We start from the raw sequence: 20,962 nt of genomic DNA, 5'->3' as shown, positions 1-20,962 counted from the left end.
CCGTTTTCCCGAAGTCCCGCCCTTCGCGTGCTACCATTGGATAGTTCCTTACACTGTTAGCCAATCCCAGCGGTCTGGGGGATCCTATCGGCAAATCCCAGCGCAGAAAAGACGGAATATGGGTGGGAAATGTAACCCAGGCTGAGCGTGACTTGTCTGATTCCTGGCTGCTGTGCCGAAAGTAAAAGGATCGTAATGCTTTCATCCACGCTTACCAAGAGAGTGAGTAGGTTTGTGTGTTATATGGTAATAATTACGCCTTTATTATTACTCAACGTTAGTAAAAAAGGCTATAAGCTGAACATCCAGGTAGGGTACATCATGTTTACATAGCGTAAACTGCCTAAGCTAACCTGGCTTTCTATTGAAGTGATACCAAATATGGGTTATAGTGTATGTTTTATATTTTATTCATTCTTCTTAGTGTTGTTGGACGGCTGAGAGATGGACATATTTCGTGGGACTGCGTTAGAGGAGGGAAACACGAGGCTGAATCTAGATTCTTTTTCGCAAGCTTCGAATTTGAATTTACCCGATCCACCTTAAACGGTGCAGCACTGTTAGTTACCTGGAACGGGGACGTTTGAACAAGAAGCTGGCAAATAGGAAAAGCCTGAGCCTCGTTAGAGAAACCGTGTTAAGGTCACTGCAGGGTTGAGTTAGCTCGTCTGTCGTTCTTACGAAATCTTCCGCTCTGTTCTTAGACGGGGACTGATAACTGATATAACGAAAGTTCTGAATTTTTCCCAGTGTTTTACAAAAGGACATCAATCTAGCTGGATTTATGAAATACATTTATATTTTTAAGAGCGTCAGTTCTTTTACCTCCTGATTTTAGTTCGTGTTTTTTAAGTTGTAGTTTTCAAAATGAGACACTTGAACGTGAGCGGGTCGGAGCACGCCCCGCCAAAAACTACAACTCCCATAATGCCGTTGTACGTTGTGTCGCAGCTAGTTGAGAAGTGTCGATGGTTAAACTTTGGTTATCCAAGCGGTTTTTCAAAGGGTTTAACTGTCTGTTTTGCGCAGAAATGTGCTCCCAATAGACTGAACAATTATGCTTATCAAAGAAGACCTGGTTGTTGATAAATCTAAACCTGGAATAAGCCTGAGGGCGATGTGTTGTAACTAAGAATAGCAATATGGACAATTAATTTTTTTTCAAAACTTCTGAAAAATTCAGAAATTCTTGAGATGTAAACATAATTAGATGTGATTTGGTGTGAAATTGTTGATTGTCGAGACTCAGACGTCTTTACAGTGGTGGTGATGGGAACCAGGGGTCACCATGACTACCACACAGATATAGACAGCTGTGAACCTGCACATCTTCTTAGCTTTTATGTGAAGTGTTGATGATGGTAAGGCATAAATCTGAAAATCTGAATCTGCTCGCAACACCCTGCATATATTCCTCAGCCATGAATGGATTGAAATACATTTTAAGCCAAAAGCTCATCAGAAAAAGTGTCATAAAACAGCGTCTCAGTCATCAGGCAGTGAATTCATAACTACTTCATGCAGGAACTTTCTGTGAGGGAGCTTTTAGAGGTGGACCTCTGGTCCGATCACCACCAAAGTGAACGATTCTGACTATGTAAGTTTCTCTAGAACAGAGGATTTCACACCAAACCGCTCTGAATGTTTACATTTCATTATGTAGAATTTTGAAATTGGCAATATTCCCCTTAAAGCCTAATAAAATAGTAGTATGAAGCAACAGTGGAACTCCATGAATGCTTTGTAAACTCATATACAGGGTTTCCCTCATATTAAAGGACCCTATACCCATGCAAGAATTATTAATGCATGAAAGTACCTCCTCAATAACTGACTCCAGTGAACGCTGCTGCTAGTTTAGTTAAGGAATACTAGTAATAATCACACGAATAGATAAAAAATGATCCTGTGATGTGTAAAAACATATTACGTCACATGAATGGGTCTGACTATAATTTCTCAATATTTTGTATTTTTTTATAATTCATGATTATTTATGGTCACCAGCTCATCCTCGGTTTTTGCCGGACTTCCCTGCGGCCGGCTGTTGCAGGACCTGTGGTGACCCGAGGTTACCGTGGTGATTCCCCAGAACCAAATTTGATAGAGATACCCTTGCCACCATGGCAGGAGAAAAGAAATGAATCTCTGGACATCAAGAGGAAGCGTCTGCTTTACGAGAGCCGAAAGAGAGGCATGCTGGAGAACTGCATCCTTCTCAGGTTAGAACACATTACAGCACTGAGGAGTGAATAATATACCAGAACTTTATTGCCGAAACGTGCCTGTTGGCTTCATTTGCTCATTTCCGTTAACATGACGTCTCATGTACTTTAAAACTCTACATAGATGAAAAACAGTGAATTAAAGGAGCTTTTGTTTTTCGATCCTGTCTCTTTGTGCCATATTTGTAATGCACAGTCAACTTCCATCGAGACGGGCTCTCATATGAAATAGTGCAGATTGGACCGCCTTTAATGATGCAGAAACTACTCTGCATCTGATTCGCTTAAACAGCCGTGTAACGTGAAAATGAGCAGATATTTGAGCGCAAGTGAAGACCAGTGCGTGAAATCAAGCACCAGCCTACCACCACCTCATTAACATATTATTTACATGAATCACGGCTTAATTCATGCGGTAGGCAGCCAGTAAAACGACTGTGGCTGTGCTCATAGGTGGAGTTTGAGGTGGAGCAGTAAGTGCACTGCTCCCCCTACTGACCAGACTTTGTAGTGTTAAAATTATGATGACTGGAGAGTAAAATAAAGAAAAAAAACGTCTTGGTGTTTTTAAGATGGTAAAATGGTGCGACTGCACAAAGTATGACACTAACTCTGTTTTGTATTGTTTGTTTAGTGGGTGGAGTCAGAAGTATAAAACAAAAGCACAGTGTAAAATGTCTTTTAATGGAATGTGGAAGAGTTGCAGCGTTTGTTTACACCAATGTGCATGTACAGTCCACTTTTGTACTGGACTACTGTGCACACAGATTATTAGCAATACGGATATTTTCCCTATACCGGTCCGTCATGGTGAAGAGAGAGCTGAGCCAGAAGGCGAAGCTGTCAATTTACCAGTCAGTCTACGTTCCAACTCTCACCTCTGGTCACGAGCTTTGGGTAGTGACCGAAAGAACGAGATCGCGGATACAAGCGGCCGAAATGAGCTTTTCTCCGAGGGTCACCAGGCTCTCCCTTAGAGACAGGGTGAGAAGCTCGGCGATTCGGGAGAGGCTCGGAGTAGAGCCGCTGCTCCTCCACGTTGAGAGAAGCCAGTTGAAGTGGTTAGGGCATCTGGTAAGGATGGCCTCTGGACGCCTCCCTAGGGAGGTGTTCCAGTCATGTCCGACAGGGAGGAGACCCCGGGGAAGACCCAGGACACATTGGAGGGATTATATCTCTCGATTGTCTTGGGAACGCCTCAGTATTCCTCTGGAAGAGCTGGAGGAGGTGGCGGGGGAGAGGGAGGCCTGGGCCTCTCTGCTTAGGCTGCTGCCCCCGCGACCCGGATAAGCGGATGGATGGATGGATGGATGGATGGAGGAATGGATGGATGGATGGATGGATGGATGGATGGATGGATGGATGGATGGATGTTTTCTGTTTTTTATTCCTGTTAATGCTATTACCTGCACTGCGTCTCCTCATCGCTCCAAATCTCCTAACGCTCTTTTCTTGCCTTTGCATTAGCATTTTTGCTAAGCAGTATCTGGAGAGTATGAATGAAGCTCAGCTGCGTCAGTATGATAGACTAATCAATGAGCCAAGCAACGACTGGGACATCTACTACTGGGCAACAGGTGAGCTACAGAAGAGAGAGAAGTTCTGACAGAGCTTCTGCGATAAACACGCACACATAACTCCAAGCAAACGTCTTCAGGACCTTTAAATAGGGGATATAATTAAATTGCAGCATATTCTGCACAGTTATTATTTTTATTTTTGTTTTAAAATGTTAGGTTATGAAACTGTACAGAAATGGATCTTTGTGGAGCCCAGCCCCCTAAAAAACCCCAAACCCCTGGTTTGCAGCTGCTTAAACCAACTATCTGTTCAGGTTTTAGTTTATGTGCCTTTTTAAAACATGAACTGTTTTTTAACACTTGGACACTTGGAAAATTCTGTTTATCCGAGACAGCGCGTCACACTTACCCACACTTGGGTAACCGGTTGCCAGAGGTGGACGAAGTACACAAATCGTACTGGAGTTAAAGTAGAGAACCCCAAGGAAAAATATTCCTCCAGTAAAAGTAGAAGTTCCTCCCTTTAGACCTCCACTTGAGTAAAAGTACTAAAGTATTTCCCTTCAAATGTACTTAAGTATAAAGTAAAAGTACTAAAAGAGTAATTCTGGCTCTGATGTCCTGTTATCATTTTTATAACCAGACTGGCTTCATGAACTCATTTCAGGTGAAAGTCCTCCAGCGTCTCTCTTGGTAAACCAGTCTTTTAATAGAACGTCATTAATTAGTGACGCTGACGTCTATTAAAATGATCAGAAGCACAAAACACTGAAGGTAAACAGTTTCCATCAGGGAGAACCGAGTGGCTCTGAAATCACTTTTTACACACAAGCAAAGTTTCAGTTTCAGATTTATTTACAACTTAGTTCCAAGTTTAAGTTGAATAAAAACTGGCTTTAAACTCAGGATCACAGATGAGCTCCTTTACTATGTTGATCTGTAGGCGTCTGTTCATAAACATAAACCAGCCCAAACTCATTTACTATAAAATGAAATGGTGTTTGTAGAAATTCAGAAAAAAGCCGCGTCAGTCTCGACTGCATATGTGGACATATTTCTATATTGAGCTCTATTTACACAAAGTTAGGTTAGTTCATCATTTATGTTGAACAGACTCTCCCAAAGTTTTACGCTGCTGCGCTGACGTTGAACCGCGTGCTGCACTGGGTCGGTATGACCAACAGGTCAAAACCAGCTCTAAACAAAGTGACCGCTGGGCCCTGATTGGTGCTGTGGCTTTGCGCTTCTTTCGTTTTGACATGTGACGTTTTTATACACACAGAAACCAAAAGGAACGACAGATTTCTCAGAATGTAGGAGGAAAAAGTCGGATATTAGACTCTGAAATGTAGTGGAGTGAAAGGAGAAAGTCCAGAACGGAGAAACTTCAGTACAGATACACCAAAAATACTAAAGTACAGAAACTAATTACATTTACTCAGTTACTCAGTTACTGTCCATCACTGCCGGTGGCAGATACAGAGGGGAAGTTATGTTACTGCAGCCCAGTGGCTCAGCAATCCCCCACATGCAGTGTTTTTACAGTAAACCTTAATAAAGCACTGTGTAAACATAGTATTTAATATTTTATTAAATTATTATTATATTAAATACTTTAATATAATTCTCTGTGCTCTTTCTCAGAGGTAAAGCCAACACCGGATGTCTACCAAGGAGAAGTGATGGATCTGCTGAAGGAGTTCACGAAGAACAGGCAGATGGAGCAGAGGCTGGATGCTCCGAACCTGGAATATCTTGATAAAAGCCAGTGAAGCGTTGCCCACCTGTCATCTCCAGGGGGCGCTAACACAAAGCTAAAGTCCCTCACTATGTCATAGCACATTTAAAGGCATTGGTTGACCAAATAATAAATAAACAATAAAGGCTAGTGCTAACTGCAGGCTGCTAGCTTTTATTCTTTATGCACTCTCAGCATTTTTGGCCAAACGGTTCCCGTAAGCCTCGTTTGCAAGAACACCAGCCTCACATGACAGATTTTACGGGACGAGCTTCTTGTTGTTTATTTATTTTGATCCTCTCATCCAGTACATTTACATCAGCTACTGTAACGAGGCGTTAAATTTTCAGAATTAAATATTATGTAAATAGTGAACTTCTTATGACCCCTCAGTATGGCGGCAGTTTTGGTGGCAACGCCTGTTTAACCAAAGTGAGTTAAACACAGAGAAACACTGACAGACGTAATTACTGCTTTTACTGAGCTTGTACAGTGATTATAAGGTGAAACTACAATGTGCTGTATTAAAGATTATATTAATCAGTGACTGTGTGGCGTCTGAAATTAAGCATATTTATGTAAATTACAGTGAAATCAATGGCTGTAATGTCTCCATGTTAAACCGAACACTGAACCCATCTCCTATGAAGCTCCAGCAGAAAATGACTGTTTTAATGCATTATTTATTTCAAGGGAAGCTAAAGGAGTCACCGAGATGCAGGCAGTGCGTTACAGCAGCTCTAGTGCTATGGGCTTTTAACCTAATCTCTATCTGCTGTGCCAGGTTCTTCAAGGGACGCGAAGGCCGTGGTTCTGCTAAGAGCCATGAGTTGTGTACTTTAAGATGTTGCGTATCGTTAAAGCATCATGCTCACATGGTTCTTTGCATGGTGAAATCGTTCTTCAGATAGATGAAAATATCTTGGATCACCTTTTTGAAAATTGTTCTATAGAGCACTTAAATGGGTTCTTCTGTTGTACACAGGCTTAACAATAGCACCATATGCAACACATTCTCCATCACTCCAAGAACCCCTTCCCTGTACAAAGAACCACTTAAGCATGAAATGGTTCTATAGATAAGTCTAAATAGATTCATTTACGTTACTAAAGAACCCTTAAAGAACCGTATTTTTGACGTGTATAGTCCATTACAGCGGACAGTGTTTGCACACAAACCTGCACGTAGAAAATAACTGGAAACCTGTTACTGGAAAGACGCTGATGACAGAATCCAGTGGTCAGTTTGATGAATTTTTGAGGCAGAGCTGTGAGTAACTTGGCTGGTTTAGCTTCTAAATTACTTTCTCATGAAACGTCTGAACATAATGTACATAAATTATGTGAAAAACTGCTTTGTCTGGCTGTAAACTTTAGAATCTGTGGTGTATTGTCTGTATGTTTCTGTTGTTAATAACTGTAGACTTTAGCTATGAAGATGTTTCGGGGGTTTTGTTTAACAGGTGGAGTTAACTTCATTATTTCCTGATTGAATATAGCAAATTGAATGTTATAGATGTGAAGTATTAAGTACTTTAGTATTGGTAAATTTGTATTTAGTATTGCTATTTTATGTACAGAGCTTTGTCGGTGTGTATATACACTCACCAGTGTACCGCAACTCACTGCATTTAGGCGTGTAGAGGTGGTCAAGACAACTTGCTGAAGTGCAGACCGAGCATCAGAACGGGGAAGAAAGGGGATTTAAGGGACTTTGAACGTGGCGTGGTTGTTGGTGCCAGACGGGCTGGTCTGAGTATTTCAGAAACTGCTGATCTGCTGGGATTTTCACGCACAACCATCTCTAGGGTTTACAGAGAACGGTCCGAAAAAGAGGAAATATCCAGTGAGCGGTCAGTTGTGTGGACGAAAACGCCTTGTTGATGTGAGAGGTCAGAGGAGAATGGGCAGACTGGTTCCAGATGATAGAAAGACAACAGGAACTCAAATAACCAACCAACATCTCTGAGGAACGTTTCCAACACCTTGCTGAAAGTCTGCCATGAAGAATTAAGACAGTTCTGAAGGTGAAAGAGGGGGTCCAGCCTTTTACTAGCGTTTACTAGTGTACCTAATAAAGTGGCCGGTGAGTGTATATGCCATGCTTTTTATAAAATACACTATGCTCCCAAAGTATTCGGTCGTCTGCCTTCACACGCATATGAACCTGAGTGACATCCCATTCTTAATCTATAGGGTTTAATATGATGTCGACCCACCCTTTGCAACTATAACAGCTTCAACTCTTCTGGGAAGGCTTTACACAAGGGTTAGGAGAGTGTTTATGGAAATTTTTGACCGTTCTTCCAGAAACACATTTGTGAGGTCAGACACTGATGTTGGACCAGAAGGCCTGGCTCACAGTCTCCGCTCTAATTCATCCCAAAGGTGTTCTATGGGGTTGAGGTCAGGACTCTGTGCAGGCCAGTCGAGTTCTTCCACACCAAACTGGCTCATCCGTGTCTTTATGGACCTGCTTTGTGCACTGGTGTGCAGTCATGTTGGAACAGGAAGGGGCCGTCCCCAAACTGTTCCCACAAAGTTGGGAGCATGAAATTGTCCAGAATCTCTTGGTGCTGAAGCTTTAAGAGTTCCTTTCACTGGAACTAAGGGGCCGAGCCCAACTCCTGAAAAACACCCCCACACCATAATCCCCCCTCCACCAAGCTTTACACTTGGCACAATGCAGTCAGACAAGTACCATCTCCAGGCAACCGCCAAACCCAGACTAATCCATTGCCAGACGGAGAAGCGTGATTGGTCACTCAAGAGAACACGTCTCCACTGCTCTAGAGTCCAGTGACGGCGCTTTACTCCACTGCATTCGACACTTTGCACTACACTTGGTGATGTAAGGCTTGGATGCAGCTGCTCGGCCATGGAAACCCATTCCATGAAGCTCTCTACGCTGTTCTTGAGCTGATCTGAAGGCCACATGAAGTTTGGAGGTCTGTAGTGATTGACTCTGCAGAAAGTCGGTGACCTCTGCGCACTATGCCCCTCAGCATCCGCTGACCGCTCTGTCATTTTACGTGGCCGACCACTTCATGGCTGAGTTGCTGTCGTTCCGAATCGCTTCCACTTTGTTATAATCCCACTGACAGTCGACTGTGGCATATTTAGTAGTGAGGAAATTTCATGACTGGACTTGTCGCACAGGTGGCGTCCGATCACGGTACCAGGCTGGAGCTCCTGAGAGCGACCCATTCTTTCACTAATGTCTGTAGAAGCAGTCTGCAGGCCTAGGGGCTCGGCTTTATACACCTGTGGCCATGGAAGTGACTGGAACACCTGAATTCAATGATTTGGATGGGTGAGTGAAAACTTTTGACAATATAGTGTACATGTTCATTTATGATTATATAGCAGATTTCTGTATGGGGCCTCTTTAATGTGGTGATGGAAACAAGACATCCACCTCTAAAAACTCCCTCAAAGAAAGAAATCTCATGAAATGGTTATGAATACATTAGTTTTGAGAAGGCTTCAGATAAATGTATTTCTGAAATGGTGGAAGTAGATACATACAGAGTGTATACAACACTGCATACAATAGTGTTTTGAGGCAAAATAGTCCCCAAATAATGTGTACTTACTGTTTTCACTGGTGGTTGTGGATAATCTCTACAATCACCCATTTCACACTGAGCCACTCTGAATGACTTTGTTCACGTCTCAATTATTGAATCATGCAGAAAATGTGAGAAATTGGTAGAATTTCCCTTAAAAGCCTAGGATATCAGCGCCTCCAGCTGACAGTGAATTATCTAACTACATACTCTAGAGATAGAACTCACTATATCACTATATCAAAGGCATCACTTACCACCAAGCTCCTTAAAAGAATTTTTTAAAGAAAGAGTTTCTTGAAGTCAGTAATGTGCAACCTTCAAGTAAAATATGAACATATTAAATGTTCTATTGCATATATATCAAAAAAGATCCAATTTAGGGGAAGAAATGAAATAAATCTGAACTGTATTATTAATCACTGTCCTCCAGGTGGCAACACAGCCACATAGCCAGTCTGGTGCCTAATGTCTTTTTGAAATATTACAACAATATCTGGAACATTGTAAACCCACTTTATTAACTTCAGGCCAGAGCCAAATGCCTAAGGCCTCGGAATATTAAACAAGCCTGTTAACTCCACAGAAGATGGAAACTCACCTGGATAGTGATTTAGAAAGGGACACGAATTCAAACTTCTGCAACATCTGCACCACTTTATTAGAAACAACCACCTTGTACTTCCACTAAGTGGTTACTCTTTTCAGAAACGCCAACTGTGAGCTTCGACTAAGTGGCCACTTTATGAGAAACACCTACCTTGAGCGTCCACTCACTAGCCAGTTTATTAGAAACACCTACCTTGAGCATCCACTAAGTGGCCACTTTATTAGAAACACCGACTTTGTGCTTCCTCTAAGTGGCCACTTTATTAGAAACACCTACCTTGAGCATCCACTAAGTGGCCACTTTATTAGAAACACCTACCTTGAGCATCCACTAAGTGGCCACTTTATTAGAAACACCTACCTTGAGCATCCACTAAGTGGCCACTTTATTAGAAACACCTAGTTTGTGCTTCCACTAAGTGGCCACTTTATTAGAAACACCTAGTTTGTGCTTCCACTAAGTGGCCACTTTATTAGAAACACCTTATACATTGTTTATTAAAAATAATTTTATTATTAACAAAAAATTAAACAGTTAATTGAACAGGAGTGCACTTTATCATATTATGTTTTGTCCCCCTTTTATAAATGCAATAAGCCACTTATTCCCTAGATAATTTCTGCATAAAAGCTTTAAACGTAAAGTTCATTCAGAGTGGTTTGGTGTGAAGTGCTCCGGTCTAGAGCCAAGCCAAAATTGCTACAGTGGTGGTGATAGGATCAAGACGTCCACCTCTAAGAGCTCCCTCGCGGTAAATTATTACATGAAATGGTTGTGAACACGCTGCCTGATGCCTGAGACACTGTAAATGCAGTCGCTATATTTGTGTCGTAGTCATGGCGATGCCTGGTTCCTATTACGACCACTGTAAAGAAATCTGAACCGTTTCCCACCAAATTGCTCTGAATCTCTCTGTTTGCATGTCACACACTGAATTATGCAGAACAGCCTAGCCAATCAGATACAGCGCAAACATGCATGACATCCAAATTGAAGGCAAAGCCAGATCCTCTTTTAGTTCACCTGGAGTCCTCTAGAGGGGAGCTGTGTGATACCTGGCCTACAGGTGAGACATAGCTTTAAATAGTGTAGAGAGACCCCGTCGTGTGATCGCGCTGACCTCTCCGCCATCTGTCTCTATGGAGATGGAGTGAGTTCAGGCTGGCTGCACGGCTCCAGGAGACTGGGACTGATTTTTATAGCTCCCATCCAACACACGCTCGGAGTGCCCTCCACAAAGTCACAGCCAAAGGCACAGAGTGCACTCTGACTGGACCCGTCCACCTTAACAAACACAGTCCTCACCACCACAAGGAAATCTCATTTTATACTGAATTCTTGTTATTCAAGCAATAAAGTGAACAAAATATCAAATTTAGCCTTGTAGTCATGTTTGGTGTCTGTTTGCTTTTAGCGCTGGAGCTACGAGGCTAATGTAGCTGACTAGTAAAAGAAGCTTGGGTGGAAATGGTGAGGTTTTACTGAAGGTAGCCCAGATTTCTGATGCATTTTCATACTGAAATACACCTTAAAAGTGGCCTCCTAGAAGTTAATGGCACTTCCATAGAAACTACTGTTAACTAATGACAAGTTTTTCAACAAGGCGGAGACTACAAAGCAAATCATCAAAGGCCCGTCAAAACATCAGAAATACTTTAGCTAGACCAGTGGCGACCGACCAGTTGGCTGTGACTGTTTTTATATTTATTTATTTATTTTAAAATAACATTTAAGACATTAAACCTAATGTTATTTTAAATATGACTGACTATTTACAAATACAGAACATTATATTTAGGTCAACCTCATTAATTAGTATATCGAAATGCTTGCTATGTTTACATTTCCAGTGCAAGTTAAAGTAAAATGTTTCTCTTTTTGTTCATATAATCATTGATTAAAGCAACACTGTGTAACAATTTGACCAAAAATAACTTTAAAATCATTTTGATGGTAAACTGATTTATAATGGCATCTTTCATTGCCACTCATTGACCCGCTCTAGTGCGATGTAACTATATATTTTTGTAGTTTTTCCGGATTTCAGTCATCTAAGCTCGGCCCTGTTTCAGACTAGCATGCAAAGAAATGAATTCATCTCACACATCTTAAGTAGTAAAAAAGATCTTCTGTCTTTGGCATTGTTAACTATCTGGAGATGCAGCACTGCTCTGCCTCAGGGTGGCGCTGTAGAAAACTGGTTCACCCAGTTGGTCCTTCATACTTTAGCAACTGTAACTATGCACAGGACACTGCTGAAATCTTTATAGTAAGCCATGACACATTTGCAAATCTGAAAACTCAGATTTTTAGGCAAATTGCCTAAAAGACTCAAAACGTGAATTTGTGCATTTCTCAAACTGAAGCCGGAAGAGGAGATGAGTAAGATCTCAGTTAATGCAAGCAGCACATTATACTATTTCCAGAAGAAGAATTGATAAACCAAACATTTTGCTGCCATTTTTCCTTCTTTTGGGGGCCTCAACTGCTGTGACAACCAGAGTAAACACCAGAGCCAGTTAATGAGGAGCCTGGCCTCTTCCTATTCCACCCATTATATTAAAACAGGACTCCTAAACAGCAGAGGGCGCCTGCGAGTGAGTCCTCAATGAATGAGTAAATGGTGCTTAACAGCTAAAAGCGGGAAGTTAAAATTGTTTGTAATCACTTGCCCAGGACGTTTCTTTAATTTTAGGAAGTAGGATCTTGCTCAAATGGTCCATATCAACCCATTCATTTTGGACTCGCTCGGGAGCGCCCTCTAGAATTTGAGATAACCGGAAGACATTTCAGAGTGGTAATTCTCCTCTCTACAAATTTTCTGTAAATAAACACCAGATAACTTGTAGAGAGGAGGATCAACACTCTACAATGTCTTCCTTTTTCTGAAACACTAGAGGGCGCTCCCGAGCGAGTCCAAAATGAATGGGTTGAATGAATGGAGCATTTGAGCAAAATCATAGTTTATAAATGCTTAAACGTTTTTGATGTAAAAGAATGCTATCACTTTTTGAACACTGAATATCATAGAACATTTAACAGCGCTGTTATATTTTTAGGAGCTTTTAAACTCGAGTTATAGGAGTTTAAAGGCGCCTCATGTAGGTCCTTGACGTCAGTGAGCGCGAACAGCCAATGAGCTGCTCCGCTCGCCAATCAATCATCATGCTGTACCAACAATGCCCGCTTTCTGCTGCCCAAAACCCGTTTGCTGTAGAAAAAGGGAAATATATAGGTAAGATTTCTTTGCTTTTTTAGTGAAATACGTCCTTCTACTTTCTAAAATTAAAGAAACTTTCTGAGCGATGAGAAACTATTTTAACTTTACGTTTTTAGCCGTTGAGCGCCATTTACTCCCATTCATTGAGGACTCACTCGCGGGCGCCCTCTGCTGATTAGCCATACTGTTTTTGATATAACGGGGGAAATAGGAAGTGGCCAGTCTCCTCATAAACGGGCTCTGGTTTTACCCGGTTTCGTCAAAAGCATAGTGGATGCTTATACGGGTAAGACGCACTGAATATGTCTCCTCCTAAAATGTATTAATAAACCTATAAAAGCCATGAATTCTGATATTGAATGTAAAGCTTAGAGACACAGAATGTCACAGTTTTAATGCTGAATTTGAATTGAACGTTGACGATGAATTGAACGTTTTTGGATATCAATATTGAGCCGGGGGAGCTGTTCTGGCTGCATGAACTACTGCCCCATGCTACTTTTGTTCAGGTATGCACATGCCTTGCCTTGTGTGTTTGTAAACGGGTTTAAATGAAGTATTTTGAGATCTGTTGGGTTCTGGTATGTTAGTTAAGGCGCTATATGGTCACAATGCATTTTAAGTTATTTAAGTACTAATGTCGTTTTTTTTTGCTCTATACTTCCTGAGCGCCATCTGGTGGCCTTGTTGTGTACAGCACTTATGCTGAAACCAGGCTGCACAGTTAAGAGTAGCTGAAATGATTCTCTGCAATACTCTAAGCACTGTAAATTGAAATTCAGCTCATACTGTGTTTAAATTGTAAATTGTGCTGCTTTTATTCAGGAATAAACCTCCACTCCATGGAGTCTGCGTGCCTGGGCTCAACTACTGTCTCGACTCTGCTGCACTCAAACAGGGTCTTTTAAAAGGAAAGACTGGACTACCTACAACTGGGGGACATGACTGGGGGGCAGTCGTGGGCTGGAGGTTAGGCCCTGGCCCTGTGACCGGAAGGATGCCGGTTAGATCCCCAGCGCCGACAGTCCATGACTGAGGTGTCCTTGAGCAAGACACCTAACACCCAGTTGCTCCCTGGGCACTGTGGATAGGGCTGCCCACCGCTCCGGGCAAGTGTGCTCACTGCCCCCTAGTGTGTGTGTGTGTGTGTGTGTGTGTGTATTCACTAGTGTATATGTGGTGTTTCACTTCACAGATGGGTTAAATGCAGAGGTGGAATTTCCCCGTTTGTGGGATTAAAAAAAGCATCACTTAACTGCAATAGCCACTAGATCTCAGACTGAGAAAACCAACTATAAACTGAAACGAAGAAAATACAGCAGAGCACCAGGCTTTATAGTGCCACAACAAAAAACATACAAACAGGCAGAATGTCTTGACAAAGATTTCTGTTGCGCCTCACAAAATAGGAAAACCGTGTCATTGGGTGGGCTTCTTTCCATTCCGGAAGAGTAAAAGGAGCATGAAGAGTTTCACCTCCTTCAGAAGCTGGAGCTTTATGAAAGCTTTCAGATACAGCTCAGATGTTTGTAACTCATTATGAGCCCTGATGGAGCCGCTTTTGGAGATGCTAATACCATCCACGAGGAAATAAAGAGTTAAATGAATGCTGGCACCAGTGAAAGTTTGCAAACATCAAACAGAGCGTTAATATAATAATGTGGCATTGTCGACATTTGAAAAATGGCATTTGGTGTGCAGGATATTATCAGATATACGCATTATCAAAACAATTTACTGTCACCTGAAAATACTTAGAAAGGCCTTTAGGCATCACATGTCTAAGAACAGAAAATGAATGACTACCGCTTTGCGCTGAATGCTCAGGGGTCTTTTTAAAATGAAGCTTCGAAATCAAACATATTAAGCCATCAATTGTATGCTACACAAATATACATCTAAACCTGTTGCGCTGAGACAGACCCCTTCTATTTAGCATGCCATGGCATGAATATGAAACATCATCAGCCATACTAATTAGTTAGAAAATATGTATTAATTAATTAATTTAGTGGTTATTTATTATTACGTTTGGTTATTTATTATTTACTGAGTTATAAAATCGAGCAACACCCACAGGTTACTTTGATTTTTGTATTATCTTTGACTGCACGTTAAATGACGTGGTACGTTAAATCCAGCGGACAGCAGATGCTTTTGTGGTGGGTTGTGTGGACAAAAAATTTGAAAAGGTTGGGAACCTCTGATCTACACAGTCCAAAAGTGGCACCTAGGGGCAATTTAGCATGTCCAATTGGCCTGACTGCATGTCTTTGGACTGTGGAAGGAAACCGGAGAACCCGGAGGAAACCCACGCAGACACGGGGAGAACATGCAAACTCCACACAGAGAGGACCCCGGTCACCCAGCCAGGGAATCGAACCCAGGCCCTCCTCGCTGTGAGGCGACATCGCCACCGCGCCACTGCACCACCCTATATTTTATTGAAAATAGTACAAAGACAACATGCCAGATGTTAAAACTAAGAAATGTTATTGTTTTGTTTTTTTTTTAAATATATGCCTGTTTTGAATTTGATGCCAACAACACATTCCAAAAAAGTTGGGACAGGGGAAACAAAAGGCTGGTAAAGTTATGTAATGCTTAAAAAAACCCTGGGGGTTGGGTATAAAAAAAGCATCCCAGAGAGACTTTCAAAAGTAAAGATGAGGATGAGTTCACTACTCCATGAAAGACTATGTGGGCAAACAGTGCAACAATTCAAGAATAACGTTTCTCAGCGTAAAATATCAAATAACTTTTGCTTTTGATCATCTACGGTATGTGATGTCATTGAAAGGTTCAGATAATCTGGAGAAATCTCTGTATGCAAGAGACAAGACTGAAAACCAATATTTGTTGGCAATGATCTTAGGGCCATCAGGAGGCACTGCATTAAAAACAAACATGATTATGTAATGGAAATCACTGCATGGGCTCAGGAACATTTCTGAAAACCGCTGTCTATGAAAACAGTTTGTCACTGTATGCACAAATGCAAGTTAAAACTCTTGAATGCAAAAAAGAAACCAAATATGAACAGGATCCAGAAACGCTGCCACCTTCTCTGGGCCTGAGCTCATTTAAAACGGACTGAGATTAAGTGGAAAAGTGTCCTTTGGTCTGACGAAATCAACATTTGAATTCTTTTTGGAAATCATGGGCGCTGTGTCCAGACCGGTCACCACTGAAAACAATTGGAGAGTAATGGAATGAAAAATACAACAAATGAGACCCTGAACTGGTGAGCAGCTGAAATCCTGCATCAAGCAAGAATGGGAAAATATTTAACTGTTGACTACAAGAGCAATTGGTCTCCTCAGGTCCCAAACGCTAACAGTGTTGTTAAAAGAAGAAGTGAAGTGTAACGGTGACAGAATCGCAGACGAATGCGGATTAAAGACAAGTGGGATTTAACGATAAACAAATCACCAATTGTCAAAAAGGGCAAAACAGCAATGTACTCAAAATTCAGGCCAAGGTCAAAAACACAGATCCAAAACAAATAAAGGTGCAAAAAGGCCAAAGCAAAAGTCGAGAAGCCAGAAAATGAAATCCAAGGTCAAAGTACACGGGAATCACCAATTCAATAGGAAACCCGCTCAGTACATCTCTGAGAAACAGTACTTCACACTAAACAACCTAAAAGCCTGGGCTTAAATAATCTGTGCTAAGACTCATGTGAGGAACAACACAGGTGAACCATATCAATAATCAGGAGACTGTGATCGCTGATAGGAGCGTGGTGGAGAGTTTGAAGTCACGTGAGACTCCAGAGGATTCTGGGAGATGAAGTCCATCTGCTCTATGGGAGGTTCCGAATGTGTGACGTAGAAACACAGAGGCTCCTGTCCCAACCTTTCTGGAACGTGTTGTCGGCATCAAATTCAAAATGGCATATCATTTTTAAAAAAAGCAATAAAATTTCTCAGTTTCAACATTTGACCTGTTGTCTTTGTTCTATTTTCTAGTGAAATACAGGGTTTGAATGATTTGCACATCATTGCATCTTGTTTTTATTCACATTTTGCACAAGCGTTTTTGGAAATGGGGTCATAATAATGGAAAACAAAACCACATGAGGAATAAAGTGAACCCTTAATGTTGTTTAAGTAGCACAACAAACTCTTTTATCTCAGAAAAAGTGAGGAGAACACATATTATGGGTTCTTTGAAGCTGATGTTGTAGATTGTGCTGTATGTTGGCGCTTCGCCTGCAGTCTGTTTGGTGTATGTTTCTCTCGCTCGCCCACGCTCGCCCACGCTCTCTCACTTCCCTCTGACATGTTCCTGTCATCCTCCGGCCTGGAGAACAAGTGCACAGCGTCTGTGTGTCATGACAACCATATGTTTATTCTTTCTCTCCGTCTCTCGCTTTCTGTCTTTTTCTCCCTCTTTCATTCATTTCTCTCTCTCTCTCTCTCTCTCTCTCTCTCTATACATATATATATATATATATATATATATAGAGATCTGTATTTATCATCTTTTTTACTTTAGTTCTATTTCTCTTTCTTTCTCTCACAGCTGCCTCCTCCTCACTACACCTCTTCTTTCTCTCTCTTACTCCTTCCTCCTTCTTTCTCTCGATCTTTTTTGAATTTTATTTGCAACTTTCTCTTTCCTCCTCAGCACTTTTTTATGTCTCTTCTTCAGGGGTCCCGATATCTTAAGCCTGATCATACCAATAAATGTGTGCCATCATGCTGCCTGGTGTCGACCAGAGGAGGATGGGCTCTCTTATAGAGTCTTGGTTCCTCTCAAGGTTCCTTCCTCTTACCCTTAGGGAGTTTTTCCTTGCCACTTGGTGACGCTCATCGGGGACTGGACCCGGATTTTTCTGTAAAGCTGCTTTGTGACAACCCCTGTTGTAAAAAGCACCAGATAAATACATTTGACTTGAAACTTTAAACCTTGAATAACGCTTCTTATTTTTTTAAACATCTGCATAATTAAATAGCTCAGATGTAGAGGGAGGCGTTCAGGGCGGTTTGGTGTGAAGGTTCTGTTGTAGAGAAAGTCACAGAGTCAGGACTGCTCACAGTGGTGGTGATGGGAACCAGACGTCCACCTCTAAAAGCTCCTCACAGAGAGGTACTACATGAAATGGTTGTGAATTCACTGCCTGATGACTGAGACGCTGTTTTATGATAGTTTATTGGGGCAGTTGTGGGCTGGAGGTTAGGGACCCAGCCTCGTGACCGGAAGGTCACCGGTTTGATCCCCAGGGCCGACAGCACATGACTGAGGTGTCCTTGAGCAAGACACCTAACCCCCAACTGCTCCCCGGGCGCCGTGGATTGGGCTGCCCACCGCACCAGGGCAAGTGTGCTCACTGCCCCCTAGTGTGTGTGCTCACTAGTGTGTATGTGGTGGTTCACTTCACGGATGGGTTAAATGCGGAGGTGAAATTTCCCAGTTGTGGGACTAATAAGGGTCAATCAATTAATTAATTAATTAATTAATTAAGAGATTTGCGCTAGAGCTACAAGGTTAATGTAGCTAACATATAATGAAAACGTCTATTAGCATCGCCCAAACTGCATCCTGGGCTTTCGGACACAGTGAAGAACAGTAACAGTCATCTCGAAGCCCGAAATTTGCCCAGATTGTAGTCCATGTTTATAGATAACAGTGTCAGAAACCACAAGGTCAAGTCTATTAGGGATTAAAGAACATCTCCACACAGTTGGTGGGAAATGTGTGAAGTTGTAGTCATGCTGTTGCACTAATTCGTGGGTGAAAATTACCTTCAAATGTGCAAAATTCACTTCTTTTTTAGATTTTCTTTGTGCCACCCTCCATCTTAATGGCTTGTTATTAAAAGAGAAGTGTAAATGTCCTCTGTTGACCGAGCTGCTGCAGGAGAGGAAAGTTTCGTTTAGCCTCTGAATCACAGCAAGACTTCACCTCTCTTTCAGGATGTTGCTGACAGTGATGAATAAGCTTCCTTTTAAAGCATGGTGAGGTCACTGAGATGAAGCGGGCATGCTGCTTTATTACTAAAATGTACATTCACGGGTTTTGTGAGGTGCTTCCAAGTGGTTCTGTATGAAGCTACTGCTGTAGACCACCTAACACAAGAACCCACCCATTTCCACATATTGGCCTACTGGGCGTAGTTTACTCATGCTAAGGTTATAAGGAGGGTTTCAGCCTGGATTCCTTTTGCTTTGAGAATGCTATAAATGCTGTGGCATTGCTAGATTGTTGCTAGTGTATCATACGTGGGTGCTAAGGTGTTGCTAACTGGTTGCTAGGGTATCCAAGGTGATTTCTATTGTGTTATTAGGTGGTTGCTATGGTGATGTGTGTGGTTGCTAGGGTGTTGCTAAGAGGTTGCTAAGGTATCCAAGGTGATTGCTAAGGTGTTACTAGGTGGTTGATATGGTATTTTAGGTGGTTGCTAGGGTGTTGCTAAGAGGTTGATAAGGTATCCAGGGTCATTATTAGGGTGCTTATGGGTGGTTGATATGGTATTTTGGGTGGTTGCTAGGGTGTTGCTAAGAGGTTGATAAGGTATCCATGTTGATTGCTTAGGTGTTACTAGCTGGTTGCCATGGTGATTTCTAGGGTGTTACTAGATGATTGCTGTTGTGTTACAAATGGTTATATGATAGGGTGTTGCTAGGTGGTTTCTGTGTTATCCCAGGTGATTGCTAATGTGTAGCTAGGCAGTTGCCATGGTAACTCTGGCAGCTGCTAGCTTTTTGCTAAGCAGTTCATATGTTATTTCAGGTGATACTATTCCAGATGTTACTAGGTTGACTTTGATCGAGTAGGTAAAGATTTCCTAAATGGAGATAATATGCTGTAAGATAAGAAAAAATACCATTTTTTCTAATATGAATTTGAAAAAGAAAAATCTAATACTGACCTCTCAGATCTTAAGATAAAAAGTTTCTGTCCCACAGACGGTCCACATTTTTGTTCAAACTCAACTCGGGGCTGCGGAGCCCCTGAGGACTAAGTTTCAGATGGTTGATACGGTGATGCTTGGTTGTTGCTGAGTTAATCCCAGGTGGTTGCTACAAAAGCTGTTAGGCTGTTGTGATGGTATCTCATGTGGTTCTTAGGGTGTTGCGATGACATTAGGGCATTGCTAGGCTGTTGTGAAGGTATTTTAGGTGACTGCTAGGGTGTTGTATTGGTATCTTAGGTGGTTGCTAGGGTGTTGTGATTGTATATTAGGCGGTTGCTAGGGTGTTGTGATGGTATCTTAAGTGGTTCCCCCCACCTTCACAACAGCCTAGCAACCACCTCAGATACCATCACAACAGCCTAGCAATTCTGTAGCGACCACCTGGAATAACCCAGCAACCACCAAGCAACACCATATCAACCATCTGAACCCGGGTCCTCAGGGATCCTGAGACGGTCCATATTTTTCTTTCATCCCTGGTTTGTGAGTCGAGTTGGAGCAAAAATGTATGGCCTGTTGCTTGGCTGTTGTGATGGTACCTTAGGTGGTTAGGGTGTTGTGGTCCATGGTACTCCAGATGGTTGCTAGGACATTGTTAGTGGTTGCACTGTTATTCCAGTTGGGCGCTAGGGTGTTGTGGTGGTTCAAGGTGTTCCAGGTGGTTGCTAATGTGTAGATGAGTCTTTATGTGAAGTCTGTGTGAGGAGCAGTGTGAGAGCTGCCCATTGTTTCTTATTGGGTGGAAGAACGATAGTATAAACGAACGCTGTGCAATAACTGCACATTTGATTGGTCCAAAAAGTACACTCTGAGTGTTGGTCTACAACGGTGCAAAGTTTGGATTGTGAAAATCAAGCTGTAGGAGGAGCAGTACTGAGATAACATGAGTAACATGAGATAATAAGCATGCACATCAAGTCACAAATTATTGCAATAAAAACTAAAGAGCCACTTGTTTGTTTCTTCTTTTTATATACACATTTATATCTATGTACACTGTACATTTATGCCAAAAATAAATAATCAGCATGTCAAATTATATTGTGCACATCACGTAGTGTAGGTGCGATAAGGGAAACCGAGAGAGGATGAGCTTCATCATCAAAACAACACTCCATATAACGCACACACACACACACACACACACACACAGTGTCA

The 20,962-nt window shown here is 41.9% G+C and overlaps 1 protein-coding gene across 1 annotated transcript; it reads left to right on the top strand.

Moving 5' to 3' along the window:
* The first annotated feature begins 80 nt into the window (after positions 1-80).
* sdhaf2 (succinate dehydrogenase complex assembly factor 2) lies at positions 81-6,030 on the top strand. Its single transcript, XM_017718150.2, has 4 exons — positions 81-222; positions 2,008-2,222; positions 3,693-3,802; positions 5,390-6,030. The coding sequence occupies exons 1-4, from the start codon at positions 196-198 to the stop codon at positions 5,515-5,517; spliced, it is 480 nt and encodes a 159-aa protein (XP_017573639.1). The 5' UTR covers positions 81-195; the 3' UTR covers positions 5,518-6,030.
* Positions 6,031-20,962: the final 14,932 nt, after the last annotated feature.

The sequence above is a fragment of the Pygocentrus nattereri genome, chromosome 15 (assembly GCF_015220715.1).
Source record: "Pygocentrus nattereri isolate fPygNat1 chromosome 15, fPygNat1.pri, whole genome shotgun sequence".
NCBI classification, from domain to species: domain Eukaryota; kingdom Metazoa; phylum Chordata; class Actinopteri; order Characiformes; family Serrasalmidae; genus Pygocentrus; species Pygocentrus nattereri.
The sequence above is the reverse complement of the archived record's forward strand: the minus strand, read 5'-3'. Positions and strand labels throughout refer to the sequence as shown.

Bases quoted from the DNA above. Each gene is read 5' to 3' on its own strand.
- sdhaf2 (XM_017718150.2), top strand. From the start codon at position 196: ATGCTTTCATCCACGCTTACCAAGAGA. The intron at 223-2,007 runs GTGAGTAGGTTT...TATGGTCACCAG, and splicing joins CATCCACGCTTACCAAGAGA to CTCATCCTCGGTTTTTGCCG. The intron at 3,803-5,389 runs GTGAGCTACAGA...GCTCTTTCTCAG, and splicing joins CATCTACTACTGGGCAACAG to AGGTAAAGCCAACACCGGAT.